A 23911-nucleotide genomic window follows, 5' to 3' on the forward strand; every position below is an offset into this window, starting at 1 on the left:
CACAGACCTAAAATAAGATGCAGCAGAATCTATTATTCTTCAGCTTAAGTAAAAAAGGCAGGGGTAGCATCATTATCTCAGTGTAGCCAGAATGGACTTTGTTTTCTTTGAATGACTCAGCTTGCCTCGTTGAGCTTCCCTGGACGCTGGGGCTTGCTCTTCCGGGACAGGACCAGAGCTTCCTGTGTGATGAGTCGTGGTGCTGGCTGAGGGGAGGTGTGTTAACGTGGTCTACGCTGGGGGAGGGGCCAAGTCAAGAACCAATCGGCCCTGGTCGTTCAGGCCGCGCTTGATGATGTCAAAAACTCTATAAGAGGGGAGAGGACGGCTTGAAGATCCTCCTTTCCTTTTCCGATTGGAGCCAGAGACGCCTACGGCCGAAGCTGAGCTGCCGGTAGCAGAGCTGACTAGAGGCTAGTGGGTAATCTTCTTACCGTAGAGGGGAAGCATGTATACGATTTTGCCTTATATCATCTCGCTTCTCTGTGGCCTCCTGGCTACCCTTGTGAGGCGGACTTATTGGGCCTGGAAGCTTTCAATGAAAATATCAAAATGGGGACGCTGGTTTGTGGGCTTGTTATTGTGGAGTGTAAATACATGCTTTAGTTCTCCTGCCTTCTGCCTAGAGAATTCCTTATATCCTGCGGTTCCGGACCTTTTAGGCACATATGAGATTCTCTTTGAAATCATAAATTCTGCCTTCCTAATATACTCAGATAAAGCAAAAGTAAAAATAGACCTAATTAAAAGAGATAATCACCCCTTTTCTCCCTTTCCTTCCACTCTTGCCCCTTTCCCTTCCCCTCCCTCCCCCTCCCTTCCCCCCTTCCTTTCCCCTTTCTTCGCCATCCCATCCTTCCCTCCATCCTTTCTCCTACCTCCCTTCCCCGGCCTAGACGATGCCGTGGTGGAGACAGCGGAGGAGGCCACGGAGCCCGCCGAGGCGGACATCACGGGGCTGTGCCAGGACATGTTCTCCAAAATGGCCACGTACCTGACGGGCGAGCTCACAGCTACCAGTGAAGACTATAAACTTCTGGAAAATATGAACAAACTGACTAGCTTGAAGTATCTAGAAATGAAAGATATTGCAGTAAACATAAGTAGAAACCTAAAGGACTTAAACCAGAAATATGCAGCACTTCAGCCTTATTTGGATCAGATCACTCTAATTGAGGAGCAAGTAGCAGCTCTTGAGCAGGCAGCTTACAAATTGGATGCATATTCAAAGAAACTAGAAGCAAAGTACAAGAAGTTAGAGAGGCGATGAAAGAATTCTTTAGCTCAGACTTTTAACTACAAGAATATTTTATAAGAGCTGAAATAAGTGGGATGGAACTTATCACTATGCTTCAATTCCTAAAAAGCCGTGCTGCTGATCCAAGGAGAATCCCAGCCCCCACCTCTGGTTGGATGTGTAATTCTGGCCACCCCCACCCCCGCCGTGTTTTCCTAAACCTGTACCCCCCCCAACCTCATCTTAATCGCGTGCTTCGTTGTGTGCCCTGGACCAAGGCTCAAAAATCAGGATCAACCCCGTCTAGAGCAGACACAGAGGAGAGACTCTGGTCTCCCTGTCTCTTCCCTCCCTCTCCTCTAGGCTCTCCCACACCCACCCCTTTCACAACCTGTTTTTGAACTTAAATAATAAATGCCAACATATGAAAAAAAAAAAAAAAAAAAAAGAGATAATCAGGGAAACTACATTTTGCTGAAAGGTACCACAGACAATAATGTAATACTAAAAATTTTTATAGCAAGTTTCTCCAATAAAGGCCTCATTTCTCAAATGTATAGAGAACTGAGACAAACTGTAAGAAGAAGAGCCATTCCCCAACTGATAAATTATCAAAGGATATGAAGAGACAGTTTCCAAAAGAAGAAATCAAAGCTATCTGTAGTCATATGAAAAAATGGTCTAAATTACTATTGATTAGAGAAAGACAATTCTGAAGTACCATTTCACATCTATCAGAAATGACAAATGTTGGAAGGGATGAGGGAAAGTACAGACCTGACTTTATATAAATGGACCACTACATGGACCTCTTTGTAAAACAATCTTTATGCAATGCGATTTGACAATGAAAATAGGGAAGGGAACGAGGGAGGGAGGCAGGCTGGAAGGGGGCCGTGCACCCAGGGAGGGAAGGGGCTGGCACGTGGTTCAAGGATACGTTTGGCAGGGACAGAGAAGCAAGTGCAAGAGGAGGAAAACATTGGGGCTGGGGCCAGTCATATGAGGGCCTGGCCAGAACTGAGAGGAAGAACAAGCGGGAGACAGATACATGGGGTCTGGAAATGGACATAGACAGGAAAGGACAGGTGTCATGGAGGGACCAGGGAGAGACAGAAAGTACCCAAGCATGGATAGATGGAAGACAGACACATGGGGCTAGACATGCAGTCAGGTAGGCAGAGTAGGGCAAAGATCTCCTCTCTCAGTATCAACAGTCTCAAGGCAAGCCACTGGTCTGGTAGCTGCAGCCATAGTGGTCTCTCTGCATGTCTGTTCTTCTGCTTTCACTTCAAAGGCTGGGGGGGGGTTGTTTTTTGGGGTTTTTTTTCTGTAGAAAATGGGATTTTATTTTTTTTAATAAATTATTTATTTTTATTTTTCAACATTCACTTCCATAAGTTTAAATTTTCTCCACCTCCCTCCGCTCCCTCTTCTCCAAGGTGGCATGCAATCCGGCATAGGCTCTACGCATACATTCTTATTAAACATAATTTCACATTAGTCATGTTGTATGTAAGAAATAGAATGAATGGGAACCATGAAAAAGAAAAAACAAAACAAAACAAAAAAGAGAGAGCAAATAGTATGCTTTGATCTGCAGGTTTGGTTTTTTTTTTAAGGTTTTTTTTGTTGTTGTTTGTTTTTTGGTGGGGCAGTGTGAGGCCACAGAGTGCCAGGGGCAGGAGAGGAGAAAGAAAGAACAGTACAGCAAAAGTTAACATAGCTGTTTTTCTGGAATGTGGATTTCTTTCAGAATTCTTTACATAAAGTCAAATTTGCATAGACAAATTTATATGAATCAAGAATTATCTGTAGGCACACAAAGGAACTGTTGGTGGAGTTGTGAATTGGTCCAACCATTCTGGGGAATAATTTGGAATTATGCTCAATGGGCTATAAAACTATGCATACCTTTGACCCAGGAACATCCCTACTAGGTCTGTTCCTCAAAGCAAAGGAAAAAGGAAATGGACCTATATGTACAGAAATATTTATAACAACTCTTTTTGTGGTGGCAAAGAACTGGAAACCCTAGGGACGCCCATCGATTAGGGAATGGCTGAATGAGTTATAGAACATGATTGTGATGGAGTACTATTGTGCTACAGGAAATGACAAGGGGGAGAGTTTCAGAGAAACACAGGAAGACCTATATGAATGATGAAGAGTAAAGTGAACACAACACACTGTACAGCAATACTATAACGATGATCAACTTTGAAAGATTTAACTACTCTAATCAATACAATGATCCAAAGACAATTTCAAAGGACTGATGATTAAAAATACTATCCACCTCCACAGAAAGAATTGATGAACTCTGAGCATCAAATGAAGTATAGTTTTCTCACTTAAAAAAACAACTGAATATAAGACTATATATTTTTCCCTTTTATATTTCCTCTTGTTGATTTTGGCCAAATCTGGCTAATGGAGATCATTTTGAATATTAATTACAGCCCCATTAGTTATCCTCTCTGCTATATGGATCTCTGTAAATCTCATAAATGTGAGAATACACACACACACACACACACACACACACACACACATATAAATGAATAGCATGCAATTCTATTCAAAGGATTTTCATGGGAATGGGATCTTGGTTGCCAAGAGCAAACTCCTCCAAAACCTACTACAAACCTATACAATGAAGTGACCAAGGTTTACTGAGGTCAGTTACAGAACCCCAAACACATCCAGAAGCCTGACAAACCAAAGTCCTCAGTCCTTGACCATTATGTGGCAGGCCTATTCTAGTTTACAAAAAAATAATGTTCAGAAAAATGTAGCACAGTATCAGGTGTGGACTCCCTGATGCCACTGCATCATCTCTCACAATCCTCTCCACTTTTTTTTTTTTTTTTGCTGAGTGAATGTGTGGCATAGAAGAATGCTTAACTTGAGATTTTTAAAAGGAGCTTTTTAGCCCCTAGATGGACAGAGATTTCTGCCAAATTGATGGGTCACCATGGACTTAGTAATATACATTTACTACCTGAACTATAATTTCTACTTTGAGAGAAGGGATGAATATCTGGCAACTCTCCTTTCTACTATATGACCTGGACCCCAACCTCTTGTTGTCATGCATGAGTTAGATTCAGAGGGATCATAGGATTTAGAATTGGAAAGAGTTTTAAGATTAAATTGTGCTAACAGGGTAAACTAACCCATCCTGTGACCACGAACACCTCTAAGATCTGGCACATGGGCCTCTTCATTAAATTCTGACTTTGCCTGGAAGGCCAGAACTGCCCAAGGAGATAGAGGAAATTAGCACGCATGATCTGCCTAGAGGCAAACCAAGTAGCCCCGTTCCCATTTTCAGAGGGGTAACAACCACCAGCTCCTCTGCCTTCTCCCCACACATTCTACTTCTCTTACCTCATTAGTTCATTTTAACCAAATTTCACCTGTATAAAACTTTGAGGGAAGATCTCCTTCCCCTCTCCCCAATTCTCCTGTCCCTGGAAAGTGTGAGGCATCTGGTAAGCTCTGGTGTTAAGAGTATGTGGTTTCTTCCTGTATGCCATGAAAGGAAAGGGGACTGTAGGGAAGAAAGTGTCCCCTGCAATGAATGTTCCAAGACTACATAACTTAACTGAAAAGACCTTGTAACCCTCTTACTGAAATTGCTTCTTGGCATCTTGACAAGAAGCAGTCAAAACAGAAGAAAATCTGGGAGCAGAGAAGTAATTGAGCTGAAGTTATAATCAGATGTTTTCTTTGGGAATTTTTTGAGCAGGCTGAGCAAGTTCTCTAAAGACGGAAACAGTCGGGAGGGAAAGGTTCCTGAAACACTCCAATCTCCTTGACAGCCTCTAGGAAATAACAACTACTCAACACGTACTGATGCTCAACTCATTTACAGTTTACACAGCACTTCCTGCAAAACAGTCTTTTGAGATGGGTATTATCATCCTCATTGTGTAGATGAAGACAACAATACTTAGATCAAGGTTCAGAGGGGTAAATGTCAGCTACTTGGGCATCAGGACCTCCATTAGAACCCAAGTCTCCTCAAGTCCGTCTTCTTTTTACTACATCACACTGAAATTAATATATGTAGGAAGTGGAGAGAGACAGTGTGTTACTAGACATAATCCTATCTTTTACCCTCTTTGTTGAGTGACAGGTCAGCACATGGATCTAAGACTAAGAACCAGAAAGGTAAGCAACACTGAGAATGTGACCAATAGAAAAGAATAAACAGGAGAAAGCTGCATATAACCCATTTCAAAATCAACTGATTTCCTTAATTTTCATCTTGACCCTCCAAAATGGCAGACTTTATCATAGATAAAACATAGTTTACATTTCTACCCAACACTTTCCATCACATAAACATCTGCCTACAGAACATAGAAAATCGTCCACACAGGCCCTGTGCCTTTCTGGTTTCTAAAATATTTGCTGGCATATGGGAATTCAAACTCACCAAAAAAGAAAAGAATAAATCTGAAAATCACAGAATTTCTTGAAAGGTTTTGGAATGAAAGCCAAAGGCAAGAATGGGTTAAACTAGCTCTTGCTGCCAGAGGATTATGACTAAATTACTCATACAAGGTATCCTAATAAGGAAGACATGTAGCATGTACAAACACAATTCCATCGTAATTATTCTTTAGAATTGATATACTGGCTACAAAATAATAATAGCTTACAATTATTTAGCATTTCATAGTTTAGCTCTAATTAATTAAGTAATTAACAATTGTGGTTGCCTTAGAACTCAGAAGAGCTGATTTTGAATGGTTTGGTGTCCTGGAAAAAGCACTCATCTGAGGTCAGAAAACTTCTGGACCTTACCTGCCTCTAATGAAAATCAGGCCAGAGTGGGATTAATGAGTATGTTTGTATTCTTTCCCTCTCCCCTTCTGTCTCCCCATTCCTTAGGCACCTTTGATGAAGCCCCATTAAGAGTCAGTTATGTGTTTTGTTAGTTAATTCCTATAGATGAACCAGGAATATTTCACTACCAATCATTCTGCACTTACTACACTGCCTCAGCCTGTTATTTAATTTTGCATGTACATCCAAATTATGTCCCCAACTAGATTTTAGCTGCTTGAGGGTAGAGGCCTTATATTTCCTTATATAATAGTAGTTTGGTACATGTCCTAGAACACCTAAGATAGCATTATCAACATGAAAGACACATATGTCAACATTTGGCACTGACCTTCCTCATGGTAGTAAGTAGCCTTTTCCACTGGCTTCACAGTTGCAAAATGGCCTGACTCAGAAACTCAGGTAGCTTTTTCCTACACTCTTAGCTGAGGGTAAAAGATTCCTTCACTCATAGCAGGTGACAAACAGCATGCCATAAGGCAGGGGTGGGTCTGGTGGGAAGGGTGGTAGACAACACTTTAAGATCATGTGGCCCTGAGAAACAGGACTAGGGTTTGGGCCTTTTCCTTCATCTTCTTCCATTAGAGGCAGGAAACAGACCCTTTAACCCGGGATCTAGAGCCACAGGAATATGGGAGTCCAGAAATCCAGGGCAGGTGTTGGGCAGCTAACCTGGCAGCACAGCTTTGAGGAGCAATAGTTTGGGCAGCAGGGCTTTGGACTTGAACTTTGAGAAATTATTGCTATATAGGAACTGAGCTAAATGGGGAATTAAGTCCCTGGGGTGTTGATCTATGTCCCCTATGACACAAAATAGATATTTGTTAATCGATTCTTGTTAGAATTATGGTGTTTTGAGTGTGGCTTCACAGCTTTGGCAAGGAAGGCCAATGATGAGAAAAAAGGACAACACACAACCCAACAACCATTCTAATTCTGCATCCTTTATGTCAGGTCTATGGGAAAAAGCACTGCAGATAGATGGAAGTTCAGTGTCATTTAAATAAGAAAGCGTAACAGATCAATGGCTCAGACTTCATCTAAAGAAGCAAACCTAACATGCTGTCCTTTTTACCCAACCTCAGACGTTGGTTAACCTTGTATCACACTGCCTCAACACTGTGTTATCCACGTGAACCCAGTCCACAAGACACAGCCAGCACTGATCAACGGTACTAAGAGGAACTGGAGCACTATCTAATAAATAGATTCTTCCCATCCAGGGGCCATCACCAGTCGTCCTGACTTTTGTCTTGCCACTGGACTCCAGTGACTCTGGAGGAAAAAGTGAGGCTGATGACTTTGCACAGCTCTGCCTCACTTAAATCCAATTCACACTCAGGTCAAGACATCACCCTTGTGATGTCATTGGTCCTCTTCAAGAATGAAGGACAGTGACACAAGTCTTCCCATCCCTCATTCTTGGTCTGTCATTCAAAATCCTGCTATTTGTTATCTCCTGGCCCCAGTCTCAATGATTTGCTTGTTCCAGAGCTCCAGATAATGCTACCCTCCACCTCCAAAAACATGGAACAATATGATAAAAGACTTTTTCTCTATGCTCCCTCAGTCCAGAATGATTTCAATTCAGTTTAAATAAGTCCAGCAAACACTTAAGTATACTTCAAGGCACTATGCTGGGGAGATGGGGACATTTTTTAGAAGTTCTTGACCTCAAGAAGCTTACATTCTGCTTGGAACCATTCAATTTGAATCAATTAGATAACCTCTCTTGGGACTAGAAAATCCCACTAAGCTATGCCAGCTTCAGCACCTTTGAGTCATTCACACATTGGCGAAAAGTTCAAGGTAAATTTACCCCAACAGAGATACGTGATGCTTTGGAGAAGAAAGGAAGAGAACCACCTTAGGATCATAAGCCCTCAGGGTAGAAAGGGCCTTAAAGAACAACTAAGCCAGGGGTTCTTAACTGAAGTCCAACAATTTTTAAAAAAAATATTTTGATACCTTTATTTCAATATAAGTGGTTTCCCAAATGTAAAAACATTATTTTGAGAAAGGATCCACTGGCTTCACTGTTCCACCAAAGGAGTCCATGATACAGAAAGGTTAAGAATTTAACTTGATTTCTGCTCTTAATTTGCTTCAGCTAAATGACCTCAAAGAGTTAATACTCAGCTTTCTCAGACTAAGGGATAGAAGCTTTCCTTCCTACAGCAGCTTTCTCCTTCCTCCCCAATTTTCAAAGCTACCAACCTACCTGCTTGACACTGCCTACAAGAGAAAAGCTGTTAGATTCTATGAAAGTGTAGCTCTTCTTCCTAATGCTACATGGACCCAGTAAACAAATTCAGCAACATATATACTGATTTAGTGACTATTATATACAAAGCACTGAGATTGGAGATGGAGAGATAACAATGAAAAAGACATAATTCCTGCCCTCAAAAAGCTTACAATATAATAGAGGCTAAGATATATTCATGAATAATTAATACAAATAGAAACATGATTAAGTACATAGTAGAGTGGAATGAGAGATTCAGTGATGAAGGGATCATTTCACATAGGGGAGAAGAGGTCAAGGTGGCACATGACACCTGAACTAGACCCTGAAGGAAGAGCGTGACAGCAAGAGGCACAAACATGGAAGCAACCAGTATGGACACAAGGAAGAAGATATGTCACTGTACAAAGACAAGGGTGAAACTAAGGAGGGATGTGTAAGCCAGTTTAGCTGCAGCACTGATTATGTGAAGGAGAATAATATGAAATAAAGATGAGAAGGTGGGCTGGAGCCAGACTACCACTCCTGCTCCATTCATGTCTTAGATGCATATTAAAGATAGCAAGCCTTCTGATTTTCCGTGTCAGGCCTACCCAGCTGATAGGCTTCTTCACATTTTATTGCCTTTTTCTTCATGTCTTCTTTCCATCATCGCCTGAGAACACTTCATCCTTTCTAATAGGATAGAAGACAGGCAGTCCTCAAGTTCTTTCCATTCTTCTCCAAGCAGGAAGATAAGCTTGCTTTTTGTGTGTGTGTGTGTGTGTGTGTGTGTGTGTGTGTGTGTGTGTGTGTGTGTGTGTGTGGTGCTCCTGACAGGAAGGGGATCCACTAGCAGAACGGCACAGCTCTTGAGCTTTTGCAGAAACGCTTTTACTTCCTTCCTGTCTCCTGGCTTTCTGGGCTTCAGGCTTTGTTACATGCCCAGAATTATAGAACCTGGTAGTGTCTTCCCAGGTTCTGTTCACCTCCTCTCTCAGATTCATTCTTTCCAGCAGGAGGGACAAGAGGTTACCTACAGATCACTACTATGAATGAATGACAGTAATAGACTTTAGAGTCCGAAGGCTCTAACCTATCTCACTCTCATCCTCTGCCCTAATGAAACCAATCATTAGCAGCAGAGATATACATGGGAAGTGATCAGTCTGACCTTCCTTGCTCGTCTGCCCAAACCCCAGAAGTCTATTATTTTTTGAGTTTTGTATCACCAACTTGCTACTTGACAATTCTTACTCAATTCCTTATGAAACTCTAATCCCACAACCTACCTCACTAAATCACTCAGATTTGGGCCAACTCAGACTATGAAAATTCCTTTTTTCTACTTCCACAAATATAATATGATCCTCATATAGTCCTGGAGATATGGCTAACATAGGCACATATGCACAAATACAGCGTTTGATTATGGATTTATTATAGAATAAACTAGGTGCTGATCTAGGATAGATGCTGTCTATACATAATATCATATTTGTAAAGCTCTTTGTAGTAATGATCTCTCATATTGTGCTTCTGGGGACCCACCCCCACAAAAAAAGCAAGGCAGATGATCGAAGAGAATTGGGGGGAGACGGGTAGCTAGGGACAGGATACATTCTCCCAAGGAGTAAATATCTGGTTATCCAGTCCTCGTTAGGATGACTTGACAGTATGATATAAGACTGGCAAACAGAATATTTGAGGTTCTAGTGCTGACTCTGACATTAGGTAGCTGTACCACCTTGCAAAAATCCACTCTCATTTTCCTCATCTGAAAAATAAGGGTGCTGGAATTGACGAGTCTCTGCTAGCTCAGAATCCTCTGATTCCACTGTGTGACACAGATACACCATGTCCAAACCTGGACCCTTCTTCCTTCTCTCTCAGCATGCTCACTCTGAGCACAGGGGCCAGGACAGAAGGCACAAGGAAATGGAGAATTAAAAAATGAAGCTGACACTAAACAGTACATTTCCCAGAAACTCCCATCAGAGTTGCATTGCAACAGCAACCGCTTCCATTAACATTACAATCATTTAGCCACAGTCTGCACTGCTATGGCCATCTTATTCTCAAAATCTTTTATCCACAATGTGAACATCCCCCCATCCTCCCACCTCACATCTCTGGGAGGTAGAGGTGGGGAGAGCTCCCACCATTCTCCAAATATAAGGGGGAAATGCGGCATAGGGAAGAAACAACTATTTAATAAGCACCTATTATAATAATAATAATAATACACACATATAGTTTTATAATTAGCAAATATTTTCACATCTATTATTTTTATACTCACAACTCTGTGAGATAAACAGGGCAGGAAATAGTACTGCTATTTTATAGAAGAGGAAACTAGGTCTCCATGATGTGAACTGACTTCCTCTAGGTCACTCAGCCGGCAAGGGGTAAGGCCAGGATTTGAACCAGTGTCTCCTGACTCCCCAGGGCTCTTTCCACTCTCTCTCCTAGGTGCCCAGTACTGTGCCAGAAGCAAGGGATACAAGTGAAACTTTGACTCTTTCTAAAATCGAGTTGAGAGACAAGGCACATGAAAACAGTAAGAAAGGATAAGGGGGAGAGAGGGAGAAGGAGAGGGAGAGGAAAATTCAGTCTAACATGTAGATGAGACTTGGAGTTCATGTGAGACATTAGGCAACCAGGCAATACAGGAGCTACCTCCAAGGATAAGAGTAATTCTTCCCAATGTGGCTTTCCTGGAATATCTCAGGAGAGTCTGATACAAAGCGATCTGTAGTACAAACAGGAAGGATAGGAGGATGGAGAGAAAGGAGAAAGTCCCCACATTTATGGGCACAGCAGAACTCAGACCGAGTAATGAAATTAGATTGAATAATCAATCTATAGGATGCCTCTCTTTCCATGCACTGCTCCAGGCCAGTGACTTAAGCTTTATGGAAAATAAAGCAGACACAGGGAGAGAACAGAGAGGAGGGAAATGTCATGGCAGGAAAAATCAAGAGAGATGGTAACCTCAAAAACCAAGGGAGGGAAGCAGCATTTGTCTGGTAGGACAGCCATGTCCAAAAGAGGAATTAGCAGGAGTAATTAGCATATTAGACAGAGCTCACTCCCACCAATTCCTTCTTTGGCCATAGTTTCCTCTATCCTCTCAGACTGTAAGAATCCCAGCCAAGTTCTCTCCCCAGTGCCAGGCTACTGGGGTATGATGGGAATGCAAATCTGTTTATTTACATATAAAAAAACCTAATGACAATCACCAGCAAAACTGAATGGAGCCTCCACAGCCCAGGTCAGGAAACTGGGACCAGGAAAGGATAGCATTAACTACCCTGACAGAAACTAGATTCACTCAGACACTACACCAGTAGCCATAAATTACTACTCAGAAACCCAGGAGGCAAGTGTAAGCTGAAGGAGAAATTAAGAGCAGAAACAGAAAAAAGAAAGGAGTTAAGAAGAAAGACTAGGAAAAGAGCTACAAAATGGAATATGGGAAGACACAAGTTGCACTCTTAAGAGACAAAGAAGGACAGCATGGGAGGGACAGAAACAAAGGGAAGCCACACAAAGTAGGGGAGGGGATTCCTGCTGGAGGGACGACCGCCAAACACTTGCTAGCTATCGCAAGCCTGGCTATCTCCTGGAATGTCCTAAGTAAAATGTCTCTGATGATGGAGGAGTCACATTAAGGGCCTACAAACGACTTCAAGAGCATCTTCACAAAGTCTGCATGACATTCCATTAGCAAATTTGTCAAATGAATGAATGGAGTCATTAAATCCTTTCTTCTCCCCTTGCCACCTGGGAAGCCCTGAGAACGACTCTGCCTAAAAGACCTAATACCTCAGGCCCAGGCTCAAGAATTCTCTCCCTTCACTGGAGAACATTCTCTATGCTCTTCCCCTCCCGCACAAATACATGTACTTTATAGCTCTGTGTGTGTATGTGTGTATAGCTAACATTTATATAGCACCTACTATGTGCCGGGCACTGTGCTAAGTACAAATATTATCTCATTTAATTCTCTGCAAGGTAGGTGCTATTATTATCCCTATTTTACAGATGAGGAAACTGAGGCAAACAATGGTTAGATGATTTTCCCAGGATCACATAGTTCCATGTCTGAGGCTGGATTTGACTCAAGTCTTCCTGACCCCAGACCTGGCACTCTTTCTTCTACTCTATCACCTAGCAGCCTCCTACATACCGTGAAGGGACAAGTAAGGCAGACTTTGCAGTTCCCCTTTCCCGCCATCCAATCCAGGTCTCCAAATACTGACATGCTCAACTTCCGGCTACTACCCTTCATTTGTGACAAAGCAATCCTCCACTTACATCAGGGCCCAGAACAGGTAGCACTTCCCAGGAAGCTTTCCCTATTCCTCCCCTCACCAAGCTAAAGTGATGTCTGTTGTTGTATAAGGATGTAAAACTGATTTCTTTAAAACACACAAACAAACAAAATATCACTGGAGCAGAGCCAAGATGGCAGAATATAGGCTGGAACCCAGCTGAACGCTCCCAACACTCCACAACTTTAAAATCAAATTTTGGAGCAGCAGAGCCAACAAAAGAGGGAGATATTTCTCCAGCCTAAGACTACTTAGGAGGTTTACAAGAGAGGTCTGTAACACCAGGATGGGCAAGGCCCTAGAACACAGCAGCAACACCAGCAGTGGGCCTTGGAGGTGGCCACAATAGCAACAGTGAGTAGGGGTCCTAGTCAGAGTTCCAAGATAGAGAGGCATATAAGCACTTGTGGCCACAGGACAGGAGGCACCCTTCCTGGATAAAGACCAGAGTACCGATCAGGAGACAGTGACCACACCTTTTACACTTCGGAAGCACTGAAGACTTGCAGACCCCCAGAATAAGCTCTGAAAATAGCAGCATGAAAAAACCTGAGGCTTGGGACATTACCACCTCACCTCCAGGGTGGTCAGAGCCCAACTTTAACATAAAGTTCAAAGTCAAGAAAAAGGCTGGAAAAAATGAACAAACAACAACAAAAAGAACTGATCATAACGAGCTACTACAGTAGCAGGGAAGACCAAGGCAAAAAGTCAGAACAACATAAAAACAGCTATAATAACCTTAAAGAAAAATGCTAAATGAACGCAAGCCCAACAAGAATTCCTAGAATTGTTAACAAAAGAGAGAATAAAGGAAAAATAAGGATAGGAAATGAGAATAATGCAAGAAAAGCATGTGAGAGGATTAACAGCTTCATAAAAGAGGCATAAAAATACTGAATGTGACCTAAAAATCCAGAATTGGCCTAATGGTAAAAGAGGTACAAAAATTCACTGAGGAAACAAATTCCTTAAAAAGCAGGATAGACCAAATGGAAAAACAGGTTCAAAATTTCAGGGAAAAAAGAACTCCTTAAAAAGGAGAATTAGCCAAATGAAAAGGTACAAAAGCTCACTGAAGAAAATAATTCCTTAAAAACTAGAATGTGGCAAGTAGAAGCTAATTACTCCAGGAGACTTCAAGAAACAATAAAATAAAGTTAAAAGAATTTTACAAAACAGAAGAACATATGTAATATCTATTGGAAAAACAACTGACCTGGAAAATAGATCAAGGAGAGATAATTTAGGAATTATTGGACTACCTTGAAAGCCATGATCAAAGGAAGAATCTAGATATCATATTTCAAGAAATTATCAAGAAAAATTGCCCTGCTATCTTAGATCCAGAGGATAAAATAGAAATTGAAAGAATCCACTGATCACCTCCTGAAAGAGTTCTCTAAATGAAAAATTCCCAAGAATATTATAGCCAAATTCTAGAGCTCCCAGGTCAAGGAGAAAATACTGCAAGCACTCAAAAAGAAACAATTCATATACCACGGAGCCACAATCAGGAACACTCAGGATTTAGCAGCTTCCACATCAAAGGAGTAAAGGGCTTGGAATGACATTCTGGAAGGCGAGGCACTAGGATTATAACCAAGAATAACCTACCAGAAAAACTGATTATAATCCTTCGGGGGAAAAATGGACGTTTCATGAAATAAAGGACTTCCAAGCATTCCTGATGAAAAGACCAGAGCTGAGTAGAAAATGTGACATTCAAACACAAAACTCAAGAGAAGCATTAAAAAGGTAAACATGAAAGAGTAGTCATAAGGGACTCAATGGAGTTAAACTGTTTATATTCCTACATGAAAAGATGATACATATAACTCCTAAGAACTTTATCATTAAGGCAATGAGAAGAAGTCTACATAGGCAGAGTGCACTGAGTCAGTTATGTTGGGATGATCTCCAAAAAAAGAATGTTGGGGTGAGAAAGAGTGAAGCACTGGGAATGTTTTATAAAACTGTGTTCATAAAGTTCCTATATGTGTCTCGGTAACTTATGCAGTCTACAATTATTTTAAATGGTATCTCTCTTTCTCTTCCTGCTGGATTTTGTTGGGAAGAGACAAAAATGCTGATAATTTGTATGGGTTTATTTCATATATTTTAACTTTGCTGAAGCTGAATCAAAACTTTGTTTCGATTAGTTTTTTAGTTGATTCTCTAGGGTTCTCCTTTGCCTATGCTTATTCTTTTACTTTCTTTTTTTTTTTGCTTTATTGATATAGATAGCATTTCTAATACAATACTCAATAGTAATTGTGATAATGGATGTTCTTGACTCACTCCTGATCTTACTGGAAAGGCTTCTAGCTTATCCTCATTACAGATAATGCTTGCTTCTCATTTTAGATAGATACTACTTATCATTGTAAGGAAAGCTCCATCTATTCCTACTTTCTAGTCTTCTAACAGGAGTGGGTATTACATTTTGTCAAAAGCTTTTTCTGCATCTATTGAAATAACCATATGGATTTTGTCACTAATATGGTCAGTTATGCTTATCATGTTCCTAATATTGAACCAATTTTGCATTCCTGGTATAAAATAAACATGACATATTTTTGTAATCTCCATACTAGTATTTTATTTAATTTTTGCATCAATAATCATTGGGGAAATTGGTCTATAGTTTTCTGTCTCTGTTTTGACTCCCTACCTTAGAGAGTCCAACTACATGCTAATAAAACTGAAAGTCAAAATGAAATGGATGAATAGTTACAAAAATATAATACATAAATTGCCCAGATTAATAGAACAGGAAACAGAATACTTAAAATGGCTATCTTAGAAAAAGAAATTGAACAAAACATAAATCAACCTCCTTCCCTCAAGGGGAAAAAAAAAAGCAAATGAACCCAGAACCGGATGGATTTACGAGTGAATTCTACTAAACATTTAAACAAAAATTAATTTCAATAGTGCATAAACTGTTTGAAAAAAAAAAGTGGAGTTCCTACCAAATTCCTTCTATGACACAAATAGTGTCCTGATACTTTTGTTTTGACTTCCTAAACCAGGATTTAGTTATAACAGTCCCAAGAGTTTTCATTTTGGTGTTTCTTTCACAAAGTGACTGATTTTCAATTTGTACTTTGCCCTCTAGTTCTAAGATATCTAATCTCTTTTTTTGTTGATGGACTTCAGGTAATCCAGTTATTCTTAAATGATCTCTTCAATCAATTTTCTATGTGAACTGTTTTTCCTATAAGATGGTTCACATTCTTTTTCTCTTTAGTATTTTGATTGTTTTATTATTTCCTGATGTCTTGTGGAGTCATTCACTTCTATCTGGCCAATTCTAATTTTCAATAATAATCTTCAATAAGATTTTGTGCCTCATGAGCTATTTTACCAGTTAATTCTCTTTTCATATCTCTCTCCTAAAGCTCTCATATTTTTTCCTCCATTGCTCTCATATGGTTTTAAAATAATTTTTTTTACAACTCTTTAACATTTCTGGGAATTCCAGTTGGGTCTGTGTTTAATCTACATGTTTCTTTGATGCTTTGCAGATAGATGTTTTCAAGTCATTATCTTCTGTGTTTGAGTCATAAGCTTCCCTGTCACCATAATAGCTTTTTATGGTCAGGTTTTTGTTTTTTTATTTGTTTGTTGATCATTCTTCCAGCCTGCTTCTTGACTTTGGACTTTTGTGCTATGCTGGATTCTGAACACTTCTGAAAGGGATGTCTGGCCTGAGTTTCTATCCTTTTATGTTCTACTGCTTTCACAACCCAGTCCAGGGGCTGTTAGTTTTCAATGTTCCCAAAGTAGTGTGATCTAGGAGAAGCCTATTCACTGCCCTCTTGGTCTGACTCATATTTGGATCTGTTGGCTTGTGTGTAGCTGGGTTTTTGTAGCCTGCTGCTGGACTCGGTCACTGTTAGCCTGCTGGGAGATTCTGCTACTTCAGAGGGACTGAACTGCTGGTTACCCATCAGCCTGGGACTTCTGCTCTAACTAGTTATTCCACTGCAGGCTTATGTGCTGGACTAAAGGCTAGCACTGAGTCACCACTCTACTCTTGGATTCAAAGCCATACAGCTACACTTCCAGAACTTGTTCCTTAATTAGTACACAGCTTTAAGCCCATGTCCACTTGCAACCACTCTTTTCCACCCTGGGTAATAGGCAACACAGATGTCAGATGATATGTTTCTGCACCTACTGATAGTTCAGGGATCCCCCAGGATCTCTTTCTGCCCCAGTGCTTCCTGCCCTGGTGCTCTGTCTTGGTCCTCTTTTTGTCTCTGGGGGATGAAATGATCTCTACTGCTCAGTTGGTATATTCTGGCCAGCTCTTCATCCTCAGTGTTTTCAGCCCTCTCTCTCTGTATTTCCCTAAGCTGTTCTGAGCTGGAAACGTAACTCACTGTGACTTTTTCTTGGCTTTCCCAATCAAGATTAAGTCTAGCATGTTTTCTAGATTACTGTGGTGGCCACATGCTGGGAGAGTTGGGCAAAAATGCTTCTTCTCACTTGACCATTCTGACTCTATCTCTTAAATAATTTTTTATAGTGGCTGGTGTCATCTTTTGTTTACTCATCTCCCCAGCCTTAGTTCCTGAACTGGAACTTTGTGTTAAGATCAAGCTCCAAACCCTATTGTACCTTGGGATGAGGAAAAAAGCCCTGCTTGGTCTCCAGTTGGGTTCCTGCTCCAACTTTCACTTCCTGGGGTGTGTCTATTCTAAGAGCTTTTGGAATTTTTAAGGCCTCAGCCTCTCCCTATTCCAGAGGAGGTTCAAACAAAGCACTACATCTTTACGGTCCTTTATGGCATCTCAGGACCCTAAGCCTATAAGTCCTGGTTTGAATGCTACTAAACCCAGTTGTTTCCAAGATCCACATTCTGGGTCCCCTACTTTTACTGCCTCTGGATAGAAATCCTTACAGGTTACAGGTATATGGGGTTCCACTGGGAGGCTGCCTTCTTGTTTGCCTACACTGGTGCTAGTTTTTCTGGGAGAGCTTCTTCCCTATTGCCTGTGGGCAGAATTCTTGCTGACTTTTTATGTAGCTCTGGGGTGGGCAAAGGCACTTACTGTAGCTTTTTATGCTTCATCTCCATTTGATCTGGTGCTATTTTTAGTCTTTTTAGGGGGAGTAGGTATATGGAAGTTAGGCTGCCTACCTCTACTGATGTAGCCATCTTGGCTTTGTCCTCCTTATGGGAGCTTCTTACAGCCTATCTCCCTTTGAGTGACATGTTAATACCCTAAAGAGTTCACACCTGCAGGCTTAGAGATTTCACTGTGCCTTTTTTACCCTGTAGCCTTTTTTTATTTTGCCAATTATTCTGGTAGAGAGTTTCTAGTCTAATGGGGAAATTTCCTTTTGGAAAACTATAATGAGAAAGTAAGTCTCTAACCTCGGGGGGCTCCCAGTTTGATGAACGAGACAAGAGAAAAAGACAAGGCAGTCAAACCAAGATAAACCAGAAATTGTAGACAGTACCATCTATAGCTAAGGATTGAAGGTACAAGATCCTATCAAAATGTGCCAATACCAAATCCAACATTAGTAGTCAAAACTGGGTTTTCAAAACATTCACACCACAAGCACATCTGTGAGTTTCTCCCTCAACAAACTACATAATATTTTTAAAAAAATCTTCCCACACTGCCATCTCCACAACTTTTGTCTGAATGAGCAAACAAAACCCCCAACATGTAACACTGGTATACTGACCCTGGATGCACATACTGTCCCTGAGCAGATTTGGCTCATGTGGCTGGTGCTTTCTTCCTTGGCTGCTCTCGCTCACACCCCTCTACTCCACCTTCCAACCCAGCCAGGGAATGGGAAGTTGGGCTGGAGCAGGCAGCTAGAAAGTTCTGTCATCAGTTATGATACAACAAGCCAGCTCAAATGAACTGCACAGGATACTGATGGGCTCTGATGACCTTAAGGGAGCTCTCACCGTACTCCCAATGAGGCTTTAGAGACTGGAATTTAGGTACTACTCAACACACCAAATAGGCAAGGGCTGCGGGTATATTTTTCCCTAGCATCTTTCACCTAAACAAGGAACAATAAGGCTGTCTGGGTGGCATGCAAGTAGTTCTGCCTAAGACACATCACAGCAATAATCCAAAGATGTCTTGTTCTAGCCCTACTCTGTCTAAATATGAATTTCCATCAATTCATCCCAAGCAAGAGAAGGATAAGGCTTGCAAATGGCCCCAAACTTACAAACAGGTTTAGCTGGCTGTTTGAAATTTGGAATGTGCTTTCCTACAGAAACAGTATTACAAATGATCCGGGCTACAAAAGCCTATTTATCCATAGTGTAGACCATTAATAAGCACCAATATTACTGGAGACTTTTGTGGGCAGGAGAGCAAACATCATTACCATTTATAACATTGCTTCCATGAGAAAATGTGTTCTATAGTGTGCCTCAAGAACAGAATGATGGTTAACATTATAAGCATATCTCCTCCCATTACTTTGCTCTGTTCTCCATCTAAAAACCCAATCACCACTGGCTACTGAGGCAAGAAGGAATTCACTGGCTCCAGAAATACTTCTAGCACTCTGCTCTAAGCATAAGCTAGCCATTCGTATTAAAGGATCTCCATTATGTTCACGAGTGCTTATGTTTAATCTGTGCTTACATGCATTTACTCTGTGTTCATTTGCTATCCTTGTGTTAATATGTCAGTCTCAGACTAGATACCTTTTGATCACAGTATCTCTGTGCATTACTCACTGTATAGTGTACCCAGCACATGCAAACAAACACCTAATAAAGAGCTAATAACTGAATAAGAAAGGAAGAAATCAACATACTGGGATAAGGAATGCTCAAATGACAGAAAAGCAATATAACTCCTTCGATATTCAACCTTCTCCATTCAGAAGAAGCTTTTATTCCTCCATGGGCCACAAATTATAGAACAGGGGGACTCAACTTTTTATGGAAAGAAGCTACTTGTTATTTCTACAGTCTTAAAATCCCTCAAGGGGACACTGTATTGAGAAAGGAAGAAGGGAGTAAGATGAAGTACTAAGGGGTTCTTAGACCCTGCTGTACCTCTCAGAAAGCATATAGCCTGGGGCAGCTAGGTGGCAGAGTGGAGAGAGCATCAGCCCTGGAGTTATGAGGACCTGAGTTCAAATTTGACCTCAGACACTTACCAGCTGTGTGACCCTGGGCAAATCCCTTAACCCCAACTGCCACCAAAAATAAAAAAGAAAGAATGAGTATAGTTCATGAATGTATATGCATACAATAACAACAATAATATCTAGAATTTATATACTGCTTTAGGGTTTACAAAGCGCTTTAGTTGTTTTATATTGTTTTTGCATTTTTTTTCTAAATGTGATCCACTCTCATTTGTTTCATGTGCTTTTTGTTTAGTTTTTGTTAATTTTTATTTTGTTTCAAATTCTTTCCCTCTGCCCCTCACCTCCCACATTGAGAAAGCAAATAATACAATATTCATTATACATATGAAGTGATAAAAAACATATTTCAACATCAGCCATGTTTTTTAAAAATGCAAGAAAAAAAAATATGCTTCCATCTGTACTCAGAGATCGTCCGTTCTCTCTCTGGAAATAGACAGCATTTTTCATCAAGAGTCTTGTGGAACTGTCATGGATCACTGTACTGATCAGGGTAGAGAAGTCTTTCACAGTTGATGATCATTATAATACCGCTGTTCCTGTGTACGATGTTATCCCAGTTCTACTCAATGCACTTTACATCAGTTCATACAAGTCTTCCCAGGCTTTTCCAAACCATATCCTTCATCATTTCTTACAACTCAATAGTATTTCATCACATTCATACACCATATCTTGTTCAACCATTCCCCAATTGACTGACACCCCCTCAGTTTCTTTGCTACCACAAAAAAAAGCTGCTATATTTTTGTACATATATATCCTTTTCCTTTAAAAAAAACCTGTCTTTGCCATACAGATCTCGTATTGGTATTACGGGTTATGCACAGTTTTATGGCCCTTTGGGTATAGTTCCAAATTGTTCTCCATAACAGTTGGACCAGTCCACACATCCACCAAACTGCATATGCTTCTATTTTTCCACACCCCCTCCGGCATTTGTCATCTTCCTTTTCTGTCATGCTAGCCAATCTGATGGATGTGAGGTGGTACCTCAGAGCTATTTTAACTGCAAAGCACTTTACACATTTCGTTTGGTCCTTACATCAACCCTAGGAGGCAGGTGCTATTATTATCCCCATTTTACAGATGAAGAAATCTAGACAGGTGGAGGTTAAGTGATTTGTCCAGGGTGACACATAGTAAGTGTCTGAATCTAGATATGACCTCAGGTCTTTCTGCCTTCATATCTAGTACTCTCTCTACTAGGCCACCTAGAAGCATGGGGGGTGGTGAGTAGGGGGCCAGGAGGAAGGAAACATGGGGCAAGGGGGGACGGTAAAGAATAACAACCAGGTGTGATCCTTGCTTCAACAGAAAACTAGAAAGACAATTGGGAAACAGAGCTAGCAAGAATGGCAAGCATTATTAAACACTTTAAAATAAGTTAAATCAATAAGTATTTATTGTCTCACTAACCACTTAACTTCTCTGGGCTTCAGATTCCCTTTCTGCAAAGTAAAGTGAAACTTCCTTCCTTCCCTACTTCTCAGGGTTGATGTGAAGACGAAAGATAACACAGCATGATGCTTTGAAAAGGAAAGGCCCTGTGGAAACCAAGGGGTTACTATCAAGCACAGTGGCAGTCTATCTTCTGCCTTTCTTCACTTTGAAGGTGAGCAAGTACTGCTGAGGAGGCCTCCGAAATGACTTCTGGAGCTTCAGTCAGACAGTGAGAAAATAGGCTTCCCTCCCTCCTAAAGTCCCAAACAAGCAGCAGCCTCCCTGCCCTACCAGCATCCCCAAGCCCCGGCACATACCCACAGTCCACCCAGGAGATGGTGCCTTGTCCTTTCACTGCCTTGGCCACGTTAGACAACAACCTGAGGTGGTTTTCAGCTGCAGCAGCTAGAAAAAAACAACAATGAAATGAACACAGGCAGCTCCACAGATATCCCTGCCTTCTTCTCACATACAACAAAGCAGGCACTGACAGAAATCAAGACCACCACCAGTCTCACTTCAAAAACATGTTTCTTCATAACTTGGAATTTTCACATATGGAAGATAAGGCTCACAACTGCTGCTTCTCAATGGGCAGGTCTTAAATTTGAGCTATATACTTCAGGTGTTCTACCTTTCGGGTGTATGGATGCCTATTTTAAACCACAGCTAAAGACTCACCTTTTTCAGGAAACCTTAACAGCTTAAAATCATAGGATGTGTAAGTGGAAGGGACCCTAGAGATCATCTAGTCCAATCCTCTTATTATACGTGAAAAAGTGCTCCAAACAACTCATGATGGAAAAAGCTATGCACATCCAGAGAAAGAATTATGGAGTCTGAATGCAGATTGAGGCAAACTATTTGCTCTCTTTTTTTTCCTTCTTTTTTGGTTTTGTTTCTTCTTTCTCATGATTCATTCTATTGGTTATAATTCTTCTTTACTACTTGACTATTGTGTAAATAAATTTAATGCGAAGGTATATGTAGAACCTATACCGGATTACATGCCATCTTGGGGAGGAGGAGGGAGAAAATTTGGAACTCAAAAATTTGTAGAACTGAATGTTGTAAACTAAAAAAAAAATAAATTAATTTTTTAAAATGAGAAAACGTTAGTGAACTCATCCAAGTTCACAATGGTAATAAGTAACAGACGTGAAATCCAAACCCAGGTCCTCTGACTTCAAATACAGGCCTCTTCCTACTATACCAGCTTGTTTCCCAAACAACTTTTCCCCCAAACTATAATCTCTAATTCATCCTCTCTCCTAAACATACTTACATACTTCTGTTATTTTGCAATTAAACATTTCTAGTTTGTGTGTGTGTGTGTGTGTGTGTGTGTGTGTGTGTGTGTGCTGTCTTGAATCCCCTATCAGATTGTGGGGTCCTTAAGGTAAGGACCATATTTCTTTCCATCACCTGAAGCATAAAGTGCTCTGGCCTAGGAGTTCAGAATAGCAGAGGTGATTAAATAACATATACACAATGCTACCAACTGAAGGAAAACTGCAAATGTACCTAAATCCTATTCCCAACCTGAAACATACTCCTATTTCCCAAGAAGCCAGAGGAAGGATACCCTTTCCTTTGTCCCCTCTCTCCCCCATTACCTCTAATGGATACTCGTAGGAATTCTTCCTGGGGTTGGATGCAATTAATTCAACAAGAGATTTTTTTCTAATTTATATCTATATTGATAAGGAGCCAATCCCACCAGTGCTATAGAATACAATAAGAGGGAATGAGAGGGGACATGATGAGAGGAAGAAGAGGAGGAAACCGGCCCTGCTGCCAGCTCTGTTACCCACTCTCAGAATAATAAATGTCTAATTCTTGACAATGAACTCACTATGGGGTCACTTCCCTTGTTATATGTGTGAGCTTGGAAAATGAATGCTTATTTTAACATCAGCCAAAACAAATGTCATTAGGAAAGAAGGTCTGCTGACCTCCAGAGAGTCGTGATACATTCCAGAACCAAATCCAAAGTGAAATGAAAATGAAAATTTTTAAATTATCTGTACTACTATTCTCCTCTACTACTGTGGATAATTGAGACTTGGCTGTAAATAAGGAGGCATACTGTGACTTTCACAGAACCAACAAAAAGCAACTGCTGAAAGCCGCTCTAACAAGTCCTGAGCTCTGCTGGCAGTAAGCATGCATGGAGTTCCTAATGCAAGGCTTCATCACCTTTCATGTATCCAGACCTCTTGGGCATGCTGGTGAAGCCTACAGACCCCTTCTCAGAATCACGTTTTCAAATGCAAAAAATAAAATGTAAATTAAGGAAGTCAATTATATCTAAATGGAGTTATCAAAATATTTTTTAAAAAAATGTTCACAGAGCCCAGGTTAAGAACCCCTAGTCTAAAGGGAAGTTCTCACCATTTTGACTCTGTCCCCAAACCCTACTAGATAGGTTCAAGAAATAGGAGAAAAGGGGAAAGAATTTAATCAGACCAGATGTGACAAAAAGTCAATGTTCAATTTGTGTTCTGGGGAAACACAAAAGAAAGCAAAAATATAAATGCAAAGCAATAAGAAAGTAAAAGAATTCTCTCTCCCTCTCTGCAACACTCTCCCCAACCCCCACACTTCAGCCCAGAAGAAGCTACATCTACATAAGTAAATTGGCTTTAA

General features: G+C 40.7%; 2 protein-coding genes across 2 annotated transcripts in view; one reads left to right on the forward strand and one right to left on the reverse strand.

The window, feature by feature from the left end:
• Positions 1–23911, reverse strand: part of PDIA5 (protein disulfide isomerase family A member 5) — a 183252-nt gene that overhangs the window by 113909 nt on the left and 45432 nt on the right. Inside the window, exon 3 of the mRNA XM_036746296.1 lies at positions 21580–21667. Within this exon, the coding sequence (XP_036602191.1) occupies positions 21580–21667 (88 nt within the window). The remainder of the gene's footprint in view (positions 1–21579; positions 21668–23911) is intronic.
• LOC118838916 (biogenesis of lysosome-related organelles complex 1 subunit 2) lies at positions 812–1292 on the forward strand. Its single transcript, XM_036746298.1, has one exon. It carries the CDS (start codon positions 971–973, stop codon positions 1268–1270), a length of 300 nt encoding a protein of 99 aa, XP_036602193.1. The 5' UTR covers positions 812–970; the 3' UTR covers positions 1271–1292.

This window comes from Trichosurus vulpecula, chromosome 2 (genome assembly GCF_011100635.1).
Source record: "Trichosurus vulpecula isolate mTriVul1 chromosome 2, mTriVul1.pri, whole genome shotgun sequence".
Taxonomy (NCBI): Eukaryota; Metazoa; Chordata; class Mammalia; order Diprotodontia; family Phalangeridae; genus Trichosurus; species Trichosurus vulpecula.

Coding starts and splice junctions, on each gene's coding strand:
- LOC118838916 (XM_036746298.1), top strand. CDS start 971: ATGTTCTCCAAAATGGCCACGTACCTGACGGGCGAGCTCACAGCTACC.